This window comes from Patella vulgata, chromosome 4, assembly GCF_932274485.2.
Source record: "Patella vulgata chromosome 4, xgPatVulg1.2, whole genome shotgun sequence".
In the NCBI taxonomy this organism is placed as follows: Eukaryota; Metazoa; Mollusca; class Gastropoda; family Patellidae; genus Patella; species Patella vulgata.
Window position 1 is genome coordinate 18,929,239 of NC_065882.2, and position 15,800 is coordinate 18,945,038.

General features: G+C 39.3%; 1 protein-coding gene across 1 annotated transcript; it reads right to left on the minus strand.

The window, feature by feature from the left end:
* Window positions 1-12,841: 12,841 nt before the first annotated feature.
* LOC130010538 (uncharacterized) lies at window positions 12,842-15,211 on the minus strand. The gene is made up of 2 exons (XM_056100672.1): window positions 15,034-15,211; window positions 12,842-14,345 (listed from the first exon to the last, which is right to left on the minus strand). The coding sequence occupies exon 2, from the start codon at window positions 14,277-14,279 to the stop codon at window positions 13,158-13,160; it is 1,122 nt and encodes a 373-aa protein (XP_055956647.1). The 5' UTR covers window positions 14,280-14,345; window positions 15,034-15,211; the 3' UTR covers window positions 12,842-13,157.
* Window positions 15,212-15,800: the final 589 nt, after the last annotated feature.

Here is a 15,800-nt window from a genome sequence, read left to right on the forward strand (position 1 = left end):
CTTTACGCTCATCTTTGACTTACAATGAATTGTTATTATTTTATATTTTGTTTATAAATTATTGACGCTCTCAATATACTGCAAAGCTGTTCTACCTAGACTTGGGAAAGATATACCCTGTGCCCTCTTTTCCTTTCCGCATATCATATTACGTAGATGCAATGACGCACCAAGAACTAAGCTGAAGGTGTGACCATCTACGTCCCAATAATAAATAGGTCACCAAAACATGTCAGATGTATTGGGTGTTTCATCTTTAGATCGACACACATCCACCCTTTTACTTAATTTCATAACGTTTATTTTCCTAAGAGCCTGGATATGGACTCGGGTACCATTAAATCCCCGTTGACTTTAACGTTATTTCTTGTTTATTAATAGCCGCTGTCATACTGTTGCGGAAAGAGCTAACGTGTTTCCAACGTTTTTGGAAATGTGGGTGTAGGTTTGCATTGTTCGAGACATGTATCTCCGAAGTTGTATTCATTAACGGCTCGCAGATGTATGCTGGGGTCTGTAAAACAATTTGAATATTGATTTGTCAACGTTTTGCACATTGGGTGTAGGTTGCTTACTCGTCCGATGTTCGTCCAACCCAACTTCCATCTAACGTGCATGACGCTAGACTACCGATACAGTGACGTGTGCATACAGTTACGGTATATTCTGCGTTTTTCAATTACATTGGTGGTGAAGGAGGAAATCGATCTTCCCTCTCTGACGCACTGCTGGAGGAACTGTGATCGGACCCGTGGCCTGAGACATCGGTGTCATTGGATAATGGAGGGGTTGGAGTCAGTCTGGGGCATGTCTGAACAAGGGCGAATTTGGGAAGTTTGGGGGGGGGCACGGGGAGGTGTGGCAGTTTGGGGTTGGTTGGTTGCTTCTTAGTTGGCTACATCTTCCCCTTCTTGCCATCAGGAATCTGGGTTGCGCATGCACTGTCATGCGTTACTATAGACTCCAGTAATACCGTCAACATTCGTTCCTTATTCGTCTTAAATGTCAAGAATCCGCTAAGAAACAGATTTTGTCCGAGAATTTTAGCATATTTGCATGTAACCATATTTCGAGAAAACAATTTAATTCTGTAGTCTAGGAACAAGTTCGTTCTATTCACCACCCCATATTTCATGTTAAACATTAAAAAGGCATATTGTATGAAATAATGGATACAAGGACATCAGCAGAAGAGGCGAATGAGGGCTTGAAACCTTATAATTCCACAAAATACAAGAAAAATTTCTTTATGAATTCAGTTTCTACCCCTGATCGTTGTACGGGCAATTATCCATTCATATTAAGACAAACTAATAGAAATAGCAATTACCAGAAAGTTAGTCTTAAAAGTGGAATTCGGCGGCGGCGGGGGGGGGGGGTTCTCTGGTAACTCACTGAAGGGACGACCAGACATCCCATATCCAACTTCCACAAGCTAATCGATATGAATTTAAGATGTGAATAGTTCTTTTGATTTTGTTCGTTACCAAGGAAATACACTAAATCGCGTTTTCCCTGGGAATTTGTGAAAATGATACAATTTCTACTCTACTGGACAATTATGCTGCCACCACTGGTCATTGAGTAATATAGCATGGTTTCGAGCCCAATTCTTGTACGTGAAAAAGAATAGATTACAAGACTAACTTCCTGTGGTATTTCCGTTACAGCCCTCACTAGTAAAAACACCAACACACATATATACACCCATCCCCTTCTCCCATGTATCATGCTAAATGCATGATAATCATTTCACATGATGCATCCATATGTAAGGCATGGTATATATTGTTGATTAAAGTGTGTTGAACCAATGTATACTGTCCACAATGGCAAGTAAAAGAGACAAATCACTCATATCGTACGCAATAACTATTCAAATATTGATTTTTTTTTATAATTAAATAGTTTATTTACAGATGATATAAATATACAGATATACATTTAAAGTTAATATCACACAATGTGCAATTATACATATGAAAAATTATTTTAAAATAACTATATAATTATAATATATACTATTCAAAAAAAGTAGGGGATATTTGATTTTGGGGGCATAATACTAAAATATGCAAATGACTACGAAAAAAGTCACTATAGAACCTAACAGAAGAAACATTTCCAGTTGCATGTGACGCCCAAACGCACCAATAGCTACCGCATGGAATGCCGGTGATGCTTGGGATCATCATGGGGGTCCAACCCAAGATTTGCACGACTCTGACTTTGAATGTTACAGTCATTGTGGCATTGAATTCCAGGGTGGAAACATCAGTTTAATTGTTTTAGTGACCAGAAAACAAATTTTGATATGCGTCGGCTTACCCAAAATGAAAGGTTACGTGCCCTTGGCATGCTACAGATCGGCACAACACAGGCGGTTGTGGCGCGGACGATGAATGTTTCTCAGTCTGTCATAAGCAGGCTATGGTCCAGATACCGTGATACACAATCTGTACAGGACAGACCACGCTCAGGTCGACCAAGGGCGACAACTCAAGCCCAGGATCGATTTATCCGTACCTTGGCCTTGAGAAATCGTGTCATCACAGCAAATCAGATCAGCGCTCGTCTTCAAACAGACACTGGTGTGAGAGTGAGTGGCCAGACGATTCGGAATCCACTGCATAGGGGTCACCTTCGCGCCCGACGTCCTCGCGTGATCCCTTGTTTGAGAGATCATCACATTCAGGCAAGACGTCGTTGGTGTAGGGATCGTCAACACTGGGATAATCGACGCTGGAGCAATGTGATGTTTTCAGATGAGTCAAGGTTCACTGTTGATTTTTTGGACAGACGTAGGAGGGTGTGGCGTCGTCGAAACGAGCGCTTCCAAGACGTTAACGTCATCAGACATGATCGATTTGGTGGTGGTTCTGTTATGGTGTGGGGAGGCATCACTGTTGCTGGAAGAACGGCTTTACATGTTGTTGCAGGGCGTGTTACAGGCCAGTACTACCGGGACAACATCTTGGCAGTCCATGTTGTGCCGTTCGCACGACGTCATGGCCGCCGTTTCATCTTCCAGGGTGACAACGCAAGATGTCACAGGGCCAGGATCGTTACAGGTTACCTCCAACAACAGAACATCACCACATTACCTTGGCCAGCACTGAGTCCCGACCTCTCCCCCATCGAGCATGTCTGGGACATGCTTGGACAGAGGTTACGTCAACGTCAACAACGTCCTGCCAATGTCCAAGAACTTGCTGCTGCGTTGCAACAGGAATGGGACAATCTGGACCAAAATGACCGTAGACGTCCCATTAGGAGTATGCCACGTCGGATCAATGCTTGTTTGGCAAACAGAGGAGGATTTACCCGTTACTGACTTGGTTGTGATGCTGTGGTAACTTTGCTGTTTGACCCCGGGTATCATTTTACCCTTATAATGGTCAGTCTGTGCCTTACTTAGTCTAACGATCATTTGGAATAAATCGATGAATGTGAACTTCATTTCATTTTGTCATTTGTTTCTTCGTCAGTTTCATTAGGTGACTTTAATGACACTTAAAAATCAAATATCCCCTACTTTTTTTGAATAGTATATATAAAGAGAAAGAAATGGGGTTTAACGTCTACTCGACAAAAACTAGGTCATTTCGGGACTAACATATGGTTTAATTTTATTTACATAATTCGCTTGCGCGTAGGGGTCTTTAGCAGTGGGAGGAAACCGGGGGACCCGGAGAAAACCCACAAGGTTTAATTATAATATACACACATAATAATTTATATGGTTTCATAAACTTTAGCGTCTGGTTGGTTGAGATACACAGATAGTTGTCCGTGTTACTAAGAACATATCTTGCCTATTTGATGAAATAATATATACAATCGTTGATATACTACAATATAATATTTACATTCCTATATTTGCATTCCTATTCTGGGTATAGACAGTTAAACATATACATATTAAGTTTTCATCGGCTTAGCGCCTGGTTGAACGAGAGTTCCTTACCGTTTCCCTCGGAAAATTCACTTGTAGAGAGAATTGTGGGATGTTATGATGGCCGACATGATAAGAGGTGAGTTTTGATCATAGTGAATGAATAGCGGTAAAATTCTATTAATTAATTTCTATTTTTCCTTTTGAACATATACAATTATTTCGGTAAGTGTTTTGGATATTGAATCATGTATACTTATTGAAAATATTCAGCGGCAAAATAAGATCATCGTATTTTAAAATATAGCCAATGGCAATCAACATCAAGAAAGTTATTTTAATACTCTAAATGCAAATAACTGATTTACTTTTGCACCAAATTTGTTTTGGTGCTCATTTCATAACACTTGAGACAAAATCAAGCTTCCCGTGCACGAGTGCGTTTCTTTACGCCAATTAAGGGTTCTAATTGTCATTATGTCTGCGTTATTATACTACGAGGAAGGCGGCGTTTAAACCTGATGCGGCATCTCAACAATATTTCAAACGAAACAAAAGGTAAAAACTTTAGTGTTTTTTTTACGCTATTTAAAGGTTTGGGTTGTCATTATTTCGTTTGTGCCACGTGATTGTAAGGAAATTAGTGTTTGTGAATAGTACAATGAAAGTTGATATCCGTAACTATACATGTGCTAACAAATTATTTATTTTCACTAATGGAATCAATGTTATTGAAAGTTAATCAGTTACTCATGAGCTTGTTAGCTATATATACAATATACGTCATAATATCTCAGTTGTCTACGATATCACCTCGGTGGAAGCGGACGTAAAATACAACTAACTAAATAATATCTAAGTCGTTATATATAAGGGGTAAAAATGATTTGAAATCATTCACATATTTTATGCACAGCGACAACCTCAGACATTTCTGAAGATTTCAAAATGAGCGACCCTTCCATTCAGCGGACGATCGAAACTATGCTAGAGCAGTATGAAAAGGCAGAATTTTGTTGGGAACGAGCCTTGGAACAAGTTGTTTTACTGCAGAATAAACTCTGCGATCTGAAGGTCCGGTATGATCGAGCTAAAGCTGCGAGCTTCAAATCTTTCCAGTACGTTCTTCAACAACGCAAGTTGACCACTGAGAAGATGTTGTATGATATGTATAGTGAATTGAAGGGTGATGAGGTTTTTCGTCTTCGTATTAATCTGATGCTCTTTGGGTATGATTTCGATGATCCATTCATTGATGATATTTTTGAAGATATTATAGAAGCAAATGAGGAGGGAGATTGGTGATGACTTGAATACTGCTTTGTAAAATACAACCAGCAATATATTAACGGCCCTTATCAGGGCCACCCAAATCTAAGCAAGATTTGCTTTCATATTCTATTCTGAACCTGTCTCAGTAAAACAATACATCGATCTTTGTAGGGGCATCAACTGGGTTCCTTTTTTACACTATCACATTTAACAAACAAATTTCAAAATGGGAAAATGAATATTTGGAATAGATCCTAGTGAGATCGATCAGCACATTATTATATTATGACACCCATTTCACAATCTCTGACGTCAGGTAAACCAGAAGACGGTAACCATTACAAAAAACATAAGCTTGACAAAAATCCCTAAACCTATCCTGTCGTTTTAAGGAATTTTCAGTGAGATGAAAATCGCCCTTTACGTCAGCCAGTAAAGAAACTCGTGTTTTCTTGCGGCAGTATAAAGTTAAATCGTGTGTTATTCACGAACGACTTACTCACTGACCCACCGTGGCCCCTAATTGATCATCACGTCATGTCTCGTTATTCAAAATTTTGAATCCCGAGCATGGATTGTTTTGTTTTTAACATAAGTGAAAAGAGGGTTTTTTTTTTACTTTTACTACTGCGACATCCATCTCATAAGCCAATTTGAAATGAAATGGGGTTTAACGTCCGAACTGGGCTAATGAAGACGGGCCTACTCCAAACAGTGTGTTCTGGGGGAAATTTTGCCCGGACAGCGGCATTACGGCCTACACTTATATCGAATTCCAACTGTCAAGGTATCTTTTACGTGCACGCCAATGTGTACACGGGACCTCGGTTTTCGTCCCATCCGAACAACTAGACAGCTGTTCTTGCCAGGCCCTCCTTCCTGCATCACTGACAAGGGGGAACCACGCCGGAATATATGGATGAACTTTCTCGGTCAATGCAGGGATCGAACACCCGACTTCCAGACTAGCGAGCCAGCATCTTACCCACTTAGCCACCGTGATCCCTATAAGCTAATTAAACAAAAAGGGGTTACTTGAAAATAATGATAAGAAATCTTTAAATCCAGAAACACGTTCTACCTCGTTATTCGTTATTCAAAATTGCAATCCCGAATAACGAAATACGTCCTGTCTCGTTATTTGCTTTTCTCAAATTCGAAAATCAAAATGGATTGTTTCATGGCATATACGTGAGGGGTTGGTTGTTTACTGATGAGGGATCTTTCTTGTATATCAATTGGGTGCCACGGTGGCACATAGCTCGCTTATCGGAAGGTCAGGGGCCGGATCATGGTCTTGGCCTAGAAAGTTCATCGGAATTTTCAATGCAAAGGGATATCCCATTGTCCTTCGGATGAGTTGAAATCCCGAGGTCCCGGATAGGTAAATAACCCACGACGGTGGAAATTCGAAATAAGAGTAGGCCGCAATGCCGCCGTCAGTTCAAAATTGCCCCGTAAAACGCATTGCATAACATATGCCAGTAATCATTGACCCAGGCGGTTCAGAACTGGGCGTTAAATCCCATTTCATTTCTTTTACTGCTGAGGCATCATTCTTATACGTGAATTAAATTTGGATAAAAACAGTTTACTTGTGAAATGGAAAAAAATGATATGAGATTTCTAAGAAAAAAGAATAATTTCATTTGAGTCCCGAATAACGAAACACGTTCTGTCTCGTTATTCGTTATTGAAAATTTGAATCCCGAATAACGAAACACGCCCTGTCTCGTTATTCGTAATGTTTTATTCAAACCCGAGAATCAAAATGGATTGTTTTTTGACATCTAAGTGAAAGGAGTTGTTTTACTGTTTAGGCATCCTTCTTATAAGTCAATTAAATATAAATAAAAGTTTACTTGACAAACACATAAAAATGATACGGACGAAATTTTTAAGAAAATCTTTTTTTATTTGAATCCTGAATAACGAAACAGTTCTGTCTCTTTATTCGTTATTCAAAACTTGAATCCAAAATAACGGAAGACGTCCTGCATCGTTATTCAAACTCGAAAAGCACAATGGATTGTTTTATGATATAAGTGAAAAGGTGGGGTTTTTTACTGCCGAGGCATCCATCTGGAATCAATTAAACAAAAATAAAATTGTTTATTTGACAAATGGCCGATAATAATACGAAATTAAGAAAACATATTAATTTTATTTGAATCCCGAATAACACAACACATTCTGTCTCGTTATTGGCTATTCAAAATGTTCAAAATATCGAATAAAGACCGTCTCGTTATTCGTTATCCAAGCTCTAAAAGCAAAATGGATTGTTTTATGACAATTATGTAAATCAATTAGGAGCCACGGTGGCTCCGTGAATGAGTGGTGTTTTTGGCTTGTTCTCTGTCCACCTTTTGCATAATGTGGGCGTATCTTGAAAGACAAAAGCTTGTTAAAAACGTTAAGTTAATATAATCAATGTGTCAATTCATCCGTAGAAAAAGTTAATTTACGCTTAAATCGAAATAAATTGCCAACAAGTATATATTTCTATTAAACAGAACCGTCACCTAGCCCCGCCAAGTTAAAGTCAATTGTCGTCACTCGGTGGTCTTCATTGCTAACTTGGAATGAAACGGGGTTTAGAATCTCATTAAGAGACGCTGTGGTCATTTTGAGACTAACATTTGGTAAATTTGATTACGCATGCATGTCAATTTGGAAAGGTTTGCGTTTAGAGCGTTGTCTGTTCCTGCTCTTCTTCGAATTCCAACTACCAGTGGTTCTTGTACATGCATGTCGATGTGTACACGTATGATCCACGTTTTTCGTACAACACCAACCTCTTATACGCACACTTTCCACGGTAACCCCGAGGGCGTCTGGTGCCACGGTGACTAGGATATTGACTCGCTATCCTCCATGTCACGCTGTATACTGTACATTATGTAGAAGTTTTAATAATTTAAGTAATATTTTAGAATTAACTCAACACCATGACGTCCCGGGGTTTAAGCTAAGAGTACTGAATGTGCCCTAGCTGGTGTGAGCCCGTGTAGCCAACAAATGGATCGTAGCTATTTTATAGAATATGAAAGTATATCTATCCAGATTTGGGTGGCCCTGAAAAGGGCCTTTTAAAAATTAATAGATGGTAAATTCAAAGCAACTCTTCAACTCCTGACATCTCCGAGTCTGAATTAGAATCTCCATGTTCGTCCATTTCTCGATTTTCCTCAAAAATTTCATCCGTTATTCTTCCAAATAGTTGGCGCCATACGAATCGAATTTCATCGGCTTTTCTTGTGGCAAATTCTTCGTAATATTGTCGCACCCTTTCCATAACTAGTAATCGTTGTCGTAAGACGTAACGGAACGATTTTCGTTCGGCCTCCACAGCTCTGTAGTATCTGATTTCCGTATCTCGAATCTTACGATCCAGCAGTTCGACTTGCTCTTTTGCTCTCTTAAATCCGAACTCAGCGCATTTCATCTTGCTCAGAAGAATCTGTCGATGATTGAAATCCTTGACGCTGTCCATCGTGAAGATTTCTTAGTTAAAGCTACGCCTTGTTGTTGGAACTTAGGTTTTATTTGTGGTTACCGTAGGCTCTATGGTCTTGAGATCGTTCTGATATGAAACTGATTTCCTGCTAATTTATACAAAACAGGTGATTACCTCAAAGTGTCACAAGGATTAACGGATGATCCACGTTAATCTGCTGTAACTTCTATGATTGGTTAATCCACGAGCCAAGTAAACGTAAGGCTTGTCAAAACTCGCTGGGACCAGTCTCGACAGCTTGGGTATTTATAGAATAGTATTCATTAATTAATCGATTAACACCCGCAGACTAGGAATTGATAGCGTGCACATTGATAGAGTGCTATTTTCTCATTAATCTGTGTGTTTTTTAATAAACAGGGGATAATTAGTTGCTGGTGACACTTAATCTTTGATGTCCACAATTTTGTGATCCCCTAAGAAGCCACAGTGTTGTCTGTATGGTATTAAACAACAAGTTTGAAGACCGCCGCTTTGTTTATACTATTTTACTTGCGATTAGCTGCACCCTACCATAAAGCCCATATAATAAACCAAACTTTGATAATCAATCTATTTCGAAATAAAAAATGTATTTGAAAATCACAGATCAAGCATAAAACATATCATTTTGTGATTTCATTTCGCAGGAGATCTCAATTACTTCAGTTCCACTATCTTCATTTATAATAATAAACTATAACACATTTTTACGAAAGAAAAATTAATACTTTATTTGCGTATTCTCTCGACGTTTTAAGGTACGCATCTTCTGATAAACTATTGTAATTATGAAATATTATAAAATATATAATCCTTTAGAAGCATGTATTAACTTGCTTGAAAACGTTGAGAGAATACTATTAAAAAGACCTTATGTCTTTACCCAAAGGAAACGGAATCGAATAGGCCTCATATTCGTTCTCGCGTCTGCTACTTATGCGATGCGAGACTTTGAGAAAGAAATATGTAATTTAAAGGACCACGAGACCTTACATTTAGTGATAATCGATAGAAACATAATTCTCCTGCTGTTGAGTAGAGATATCCATAATAATAATAATCTTCAGGTTACAAGAATTCATCAAATTTCATTTTAAATTTCCGTTCATATTTACGCATTTCTTTACACATCAAAATACCAACGATTTAAATTTGACATTAATTAATAGTACCTTAACATGATATTTATACCTTTTATTACGTATTTATATTTTTTTTTGAAGCGAGAAAAATGATAATATATTTTCAATGAATTTACATAATTTTAATAATTCGTTACCGTTACCCTTAACATGCAATAATTCATTAATTTTACGTGTGGATGGAAATTGAACTTAATATCTCTTTAGAAATAATAAAATTCGTCTCCTATATTCAAGCTACATAGATGACATTGTCTTTCCTGTCGTGGTATATGGTATATGATCATGTCTCAATAGGCAATCTATAATTTCCACATCGCAATTTTGAAAGACACTTGCGATATTTTGGGGGTAGATTTAACATATAGTCTGCGAACTGCGAATTCAAATTGTTTCTTAAAAGGGCATTATGGGAGAAGAGATAAAGAGCTGACAGTTTTAGCTATAATAGTTTACAAAATAGATAACGTAACGTAATATGCTGACAATTTCAGTCAAATTGCTTTACTCTGAACCGAGATATTAGCGATTCAATCTAAGGATATAGCCTCGATCATCATTACTACCGTCGGTACGATAATAGACAAAGTCTCGATTATTCATTTTTATGTTAAATTATTCATCACAAAATATTTTAAAATCCACTAAATATCGCAGGCTAACGGCGGCATCGAGAGTTGATTATGGTGTGGATAAGTTAATTAATGTCTAATTAATAATTTAGATAACATTTCAGGCCTAAAGAAAGACCCACAATAAGCAGGTTAAGCTCTTGTTAAATCTTCTATAATTAAAACATTTACTACTTTCTGATCTTTTTGTATTCCAGTTCTGCACAAACTCATCTTTTTTTCTTTTTTAATAATATTTGTTTCTTCAGTACTGCAAATGTTGAATAAATATTAGAGTGGTGAAGAATTAAATGGTGTTTTACGTCCTACTTGTCTGCACCGACTTGGCTAATGGGCCGGTCACACAGGCTTCCGCGAGTTGATCACGTGTAATTTTGCTATAAATTTTGCAAATTTTTTCTACACGCGGTGAAAATCAACCAATTTGTCTCAGACATGCTGGACACGCGAATGACAAGTGGACCACACGCGCGCGTGTGCATCGCGTGTCCACCACGAGTCCTCCGTGTGTGAGCGCTTGTGGTCAGAAAATGGGGTCACACGCAGCGCGTGTGTATCACTTGTGCTCCACATGTGCTCCGCGTGTGAATCACGTGCCGATCACTTGTGCTCCGCTTGCCGCCCGCGTGTATAAAAGCCGCCGCGTCCGGTGTTCTGGATCAGTATCGATCAATATTCCGTAGAGTAAAGATCAAAATCATGGCACCGAAATCAAAGAAGGGCAACTCCACGCCCAAGAAGATGAAGAGGCAAGCAAGGCCCAGGCCGAAGGCAAAAGTCTCGGAGCCTGAAACTGCTACCGAGGAGGTGGAGAGCAGCACCCCCGAGCCCCCCCAGGGCAGCAAGAACAGGCAGTCCAAGAAGATGGGCATGCTATGTGTTTGCCGTCTATAGCTCCAATCACGTGAGGGAAATTCCACCTGTTCAGCCAATCGTCTGTAATTTGTTGCCACTGTTCGGGGGTTTCTGGAGGTGACAGCATCTCCTCACGATATACATGCACGATTGCCTCACAAACTTCACGAACAATGAGGCTTATGGTGTTGTGTGGGACACGCCAGCCATACTGCATCTCCCTGTATTTCGAGCCTGATGCAAGGTGCCTCAAGGTGATGGCCACCTTTAAGCCTGGGTCCAAGGGAGCTCGCCAATTGGTTGTCTCCTTCGTCAGTGTTGGTGTCAGCCTTTCCACCAGTTCATCATACATCACCGGAGGCATTCTCATAAAGTTCTTGAAGGCACGGGGGTCCTCGTTCCTCAGCTCCACCATCAGCCTGTCATACAGCCCCAGCTGTGGCCTGCGGTTGATCCATTGGCGCACCCATATGGCTCTGACTCTTCTTTGTCTTCTCCTCACTCTTCTTCTGACATCCAGGGCTTGCTGAACCTGAAGTAGCTGGTTCTGATGTTGCTGGAACAGCATAACCAAAGCATTACGATGCGCCGGATCCATGTTGCCTCTTCAACGTCTTGATCACAACTGATGAAAAATGGCCCACACGCGATCTTTTTATAGCAGAAATAACTAGTGGTACAAACGAGATTGGGTCGTGGACGACACGCGAATCAGTCGTGGTTCAATCGCGATTCAACGCGAAAACACGCGAATGGCCCGCGGATGACTCGTGACACAATCCCTGAGGAAGCCTTTTACACGTGGAGCACACGCTATCACAGGTGGTAGGAACGCTGTAGACACGCGGATCACAAGTGGATGACAAGTGCTACACACGCAGTCACACGAAGAAATTTTGCGTTTGCCCGCGAGTGACCACTTGTCGTCCACTTGTGATCCGCGAGTGTACCACGTGTTATCGCGTTTGGCCCGCGTTTGTACAGCGTTTACACCACGTGTGCGACACGCGGTGGCCGTTGCGCCTAATTTTTGTGCTGCTCAAAAATAAAATCGGACTCCGTGCGCGTGTAAAATTTTTCGCGCGTGTGCGCACTTGTTATTCGCGAGTCCACCACGTTTCATTCACGTGTCATTCACTTGTGACCGCGCTTACTTCGCGTTTGACAGTTCTTCCTCGCGATACACTCGTGATCAACTCGCGGAAGCCTGTGTGACCGGCCCTTAATGTAGACGGACTTGCGCCATACAGAGCGAGATAGAGAAATGAGGTTTAACATCAACTCGACACAAACTAGGTCATTTCGGGACTATCACATGGTTCAATTTTATTTCAATAATACAGCGCGCACGGCGCCATACAGTGTGTTATGAGAGAAAATTTGAAAAATTGACGAGACTTACCTTGGTACAGTTGAAGTCAATTTTAAATTATGTGAGTCATAGGACTCACTGTAGGGATTAAATGAGAGTGTAGCACGTGCCGCAGATTGTCAGTCTTTAAAGTAACAAAAATATATAAGATTGAACAAATTTTTTTTTTTTTTTTTTTTTTTTTTTTTTTTTTTAGTAGATTCGGATTCCATTTTATCATGAAATAAACTTGTATGTGCACAGCTTACACAAGCTGGCAAAATTGTAGGGATGGGCGGGAGGCATTTAATCCCTACAGTGAGTCCTATGACTCACATAATTTAAAATTGACTTCAACTGTACCAAGGTAAGTCTCGTCAATTTTTCAAATTATATTTCGTCATATCACTTCCGGTCATAAATGAGACTTCAAAGCTGGTGAAATCTTTATATTTGGCATATTACATACATATAGTAACAAAGAAACAATAAGATTGGCAATTTTAGTTTATTCTTTGAGTACTGTATCCACAAATCTAGAATTTGCAGTAGATATTATATCCTTCTTATAAAATTTGAAAAAAGTTCCTGCATTGCTCCAGCCACCAGCATGCAGAATATCCTGAATAGGAACAGAGTTTTTATGAGCCTTAGAACATACGGCTGACCTCACTGTATGTGAACCATAAACATTGGTGTCTATATCAGAACGTTCCATCACAGTTTTAATCCATCTAGACACTGTGTCCCGGGACACTTTTTTATGGGGTTTAATAAAGCTCAAAAATAATGAAAACTCGTTTTTACGAATATCTACTGTTCTTTGTAAATATTCTTTCATGGCAGTATATACACACAACCTCCTATCTGGAGGGTAAGCTTTCATTGACACACATTTAACACTAGCACATGGTCTGCTCTGTTTTTGTAAACCACTGAGTTCAAAAGAAAATTCACATTTAGTTTTAACCATATTCTTTATAGATAAAAGATGAATAGCATGTACTCGTAACACATTTGTCAGTGCAATTAGCATTGTAAGTTTCAGAGTTAAGTCTTTCAAACTCAAGTCCTTCACTGGCGAAAGCTTCTTCAAGTAAAGCAAAACTTTACCTACATCCCATGTCACCATATGTCGCGGTTTCGAGGGTCTCAAATTAAACACACCCCTCATAAATTTTGATATAACTGGATGAGTTCCAACAGAATGTCCTTGAATAATGATTCCCATCGCTGATAATGCGGACCTTGCTGTGTTTAGGGAGCTATAACTTAACCCAGTTTCAAAAAGTTCTGTGAGAAAACTTGTAACATCTGCTATAGATGATTGAATGATACTAATCTTCTTTTTACCACAGTATTGTATCCATCTCTTAATGAACACGGAATATTGTTTTTTAGTCCCAGTTTTCCAGGAAGCCAGGAGAATTCTTGTAGACTGTTCAGAAAGACCTTGTTCTTTATATGATTTCCGGAGACATGGCAAGCGATCAATACCAACTTTCGTCGAAGAGGATGGCTCTGATTCTGTTTGTGTGTCAATGTCAGCAAGTCTTTCATTTTCGGAATCAGTAGAGGTGGATGAATAAGTAGTTCCATTAGATGGACAAACCAAACTTGGGTTGGCCATAGAGGGGCAATAACTATGCCTGTAGCTTTGTCCTCTCGTATCTTCTTGATACAGCGTCCCAATAGGCTGAAAGGAGGAAAAATATATACACACTCAAATTGATTCCAATCAACTGTAAATGAATCCACGAATAAAGATTCTGGGTCTGGACTCCAAGATGCAAAACAAGACACTTGTTTATTGAGCCTTGAAGCAAAGAGATCAATTGTTGGAGTGCCAAATTTTTGACATATAGATTGAAATATTGATGGCTTCAATTTCCATTCAGTGCGGTCATTGAAAACCCTTGAGCAGAGATCAGCATCAGTGTTTGATTTTCCTGCAATATGAGAGGCAGAAATCCACAAATTATGGTCTATACACCAAAACCATATTTTCCTAGCTGCCAAGTTACAAGATGCAGACTTCATGCCACCCATATTGTTGATATAGCTGACTGCTGTTGTGTTATCACACAAGATCTTCACATGCATAAACGGCTGCAAATGAGTTTTAAACGATTTTAGGGCAAATAAAACAGCCAACATTTCTAGATAATTGATATGATTCTGTTTCTCTGAACATGTCCATTGTCCCCCTGTTTTAGCAACAGATTCCAAAACAGCTCCCCATCCTTGGAGGGAAGAGTCTGTTGTTATTGTGATATTTGGATTTCCATGCGAGATATGGCGTATCTGACTATGTATATTTGTATACCACCAAGCAAGTTCAGACTGCATATCATGTGTGATAAGAACAAAATTATCAAAGTTACCTTGCTTTTCCCTTAGAGCCTGTACCTTACTCGACTCCAAAATTCGATAAAATAATGGCCCGTATTCTACGGCCGAAAAACTTGATATGATAAGACCAATAACATGAGCCAAATCACGAATAGTAACTTTAACTTTCTTTGAAATTCTTAAACACTCATCTGCAATGTAAGCTTTCTTGTTCTCTGGAAGAAAAACAGTCATACTACTAGAATCAATCACATTACCTAGAAACGTAACTTGTTTTGATGGTTGAAAAACACTCTTGTTTGGATGAACCATAAAACCTAACTTTTCTACCAAATTAACAGTGGTCTGTACACTGTGGTTACATTCATTTTCAGATTCTGCTAACAAAAGACTATCGTCAATATATCCTGAGCACAGAATGCCTGCGTTTCTAAGCGACGAATAAACTGGTTTCATAAGCTTAGTAAATAGTAGGGGCGCCAGAGAATAACCATTTGGCAGGCATGTATACTGAAATATTTCCCCCCCCCCCCATAGGAAACGAAAATATCTCTGATCTTCCACAGCTATACTGACAGAATAGTATGCGTGTCGGATGTCAATCGTGCTCATAAAACAATCTTTTGAGACCAAGTTAAGGGTAGATTCGAATGTATCCATTTTAAAATGGCGATAAGGTACAAACTCATTGAGTTTCTTTAAGTTCAAAATCATGCGAAACTCTCCATCTTTCTTAGGCCTTACAAAAATTGGCGAAAGAAATTGATTTGACTGAGGGGTTACCTCAATAAGAACCTTA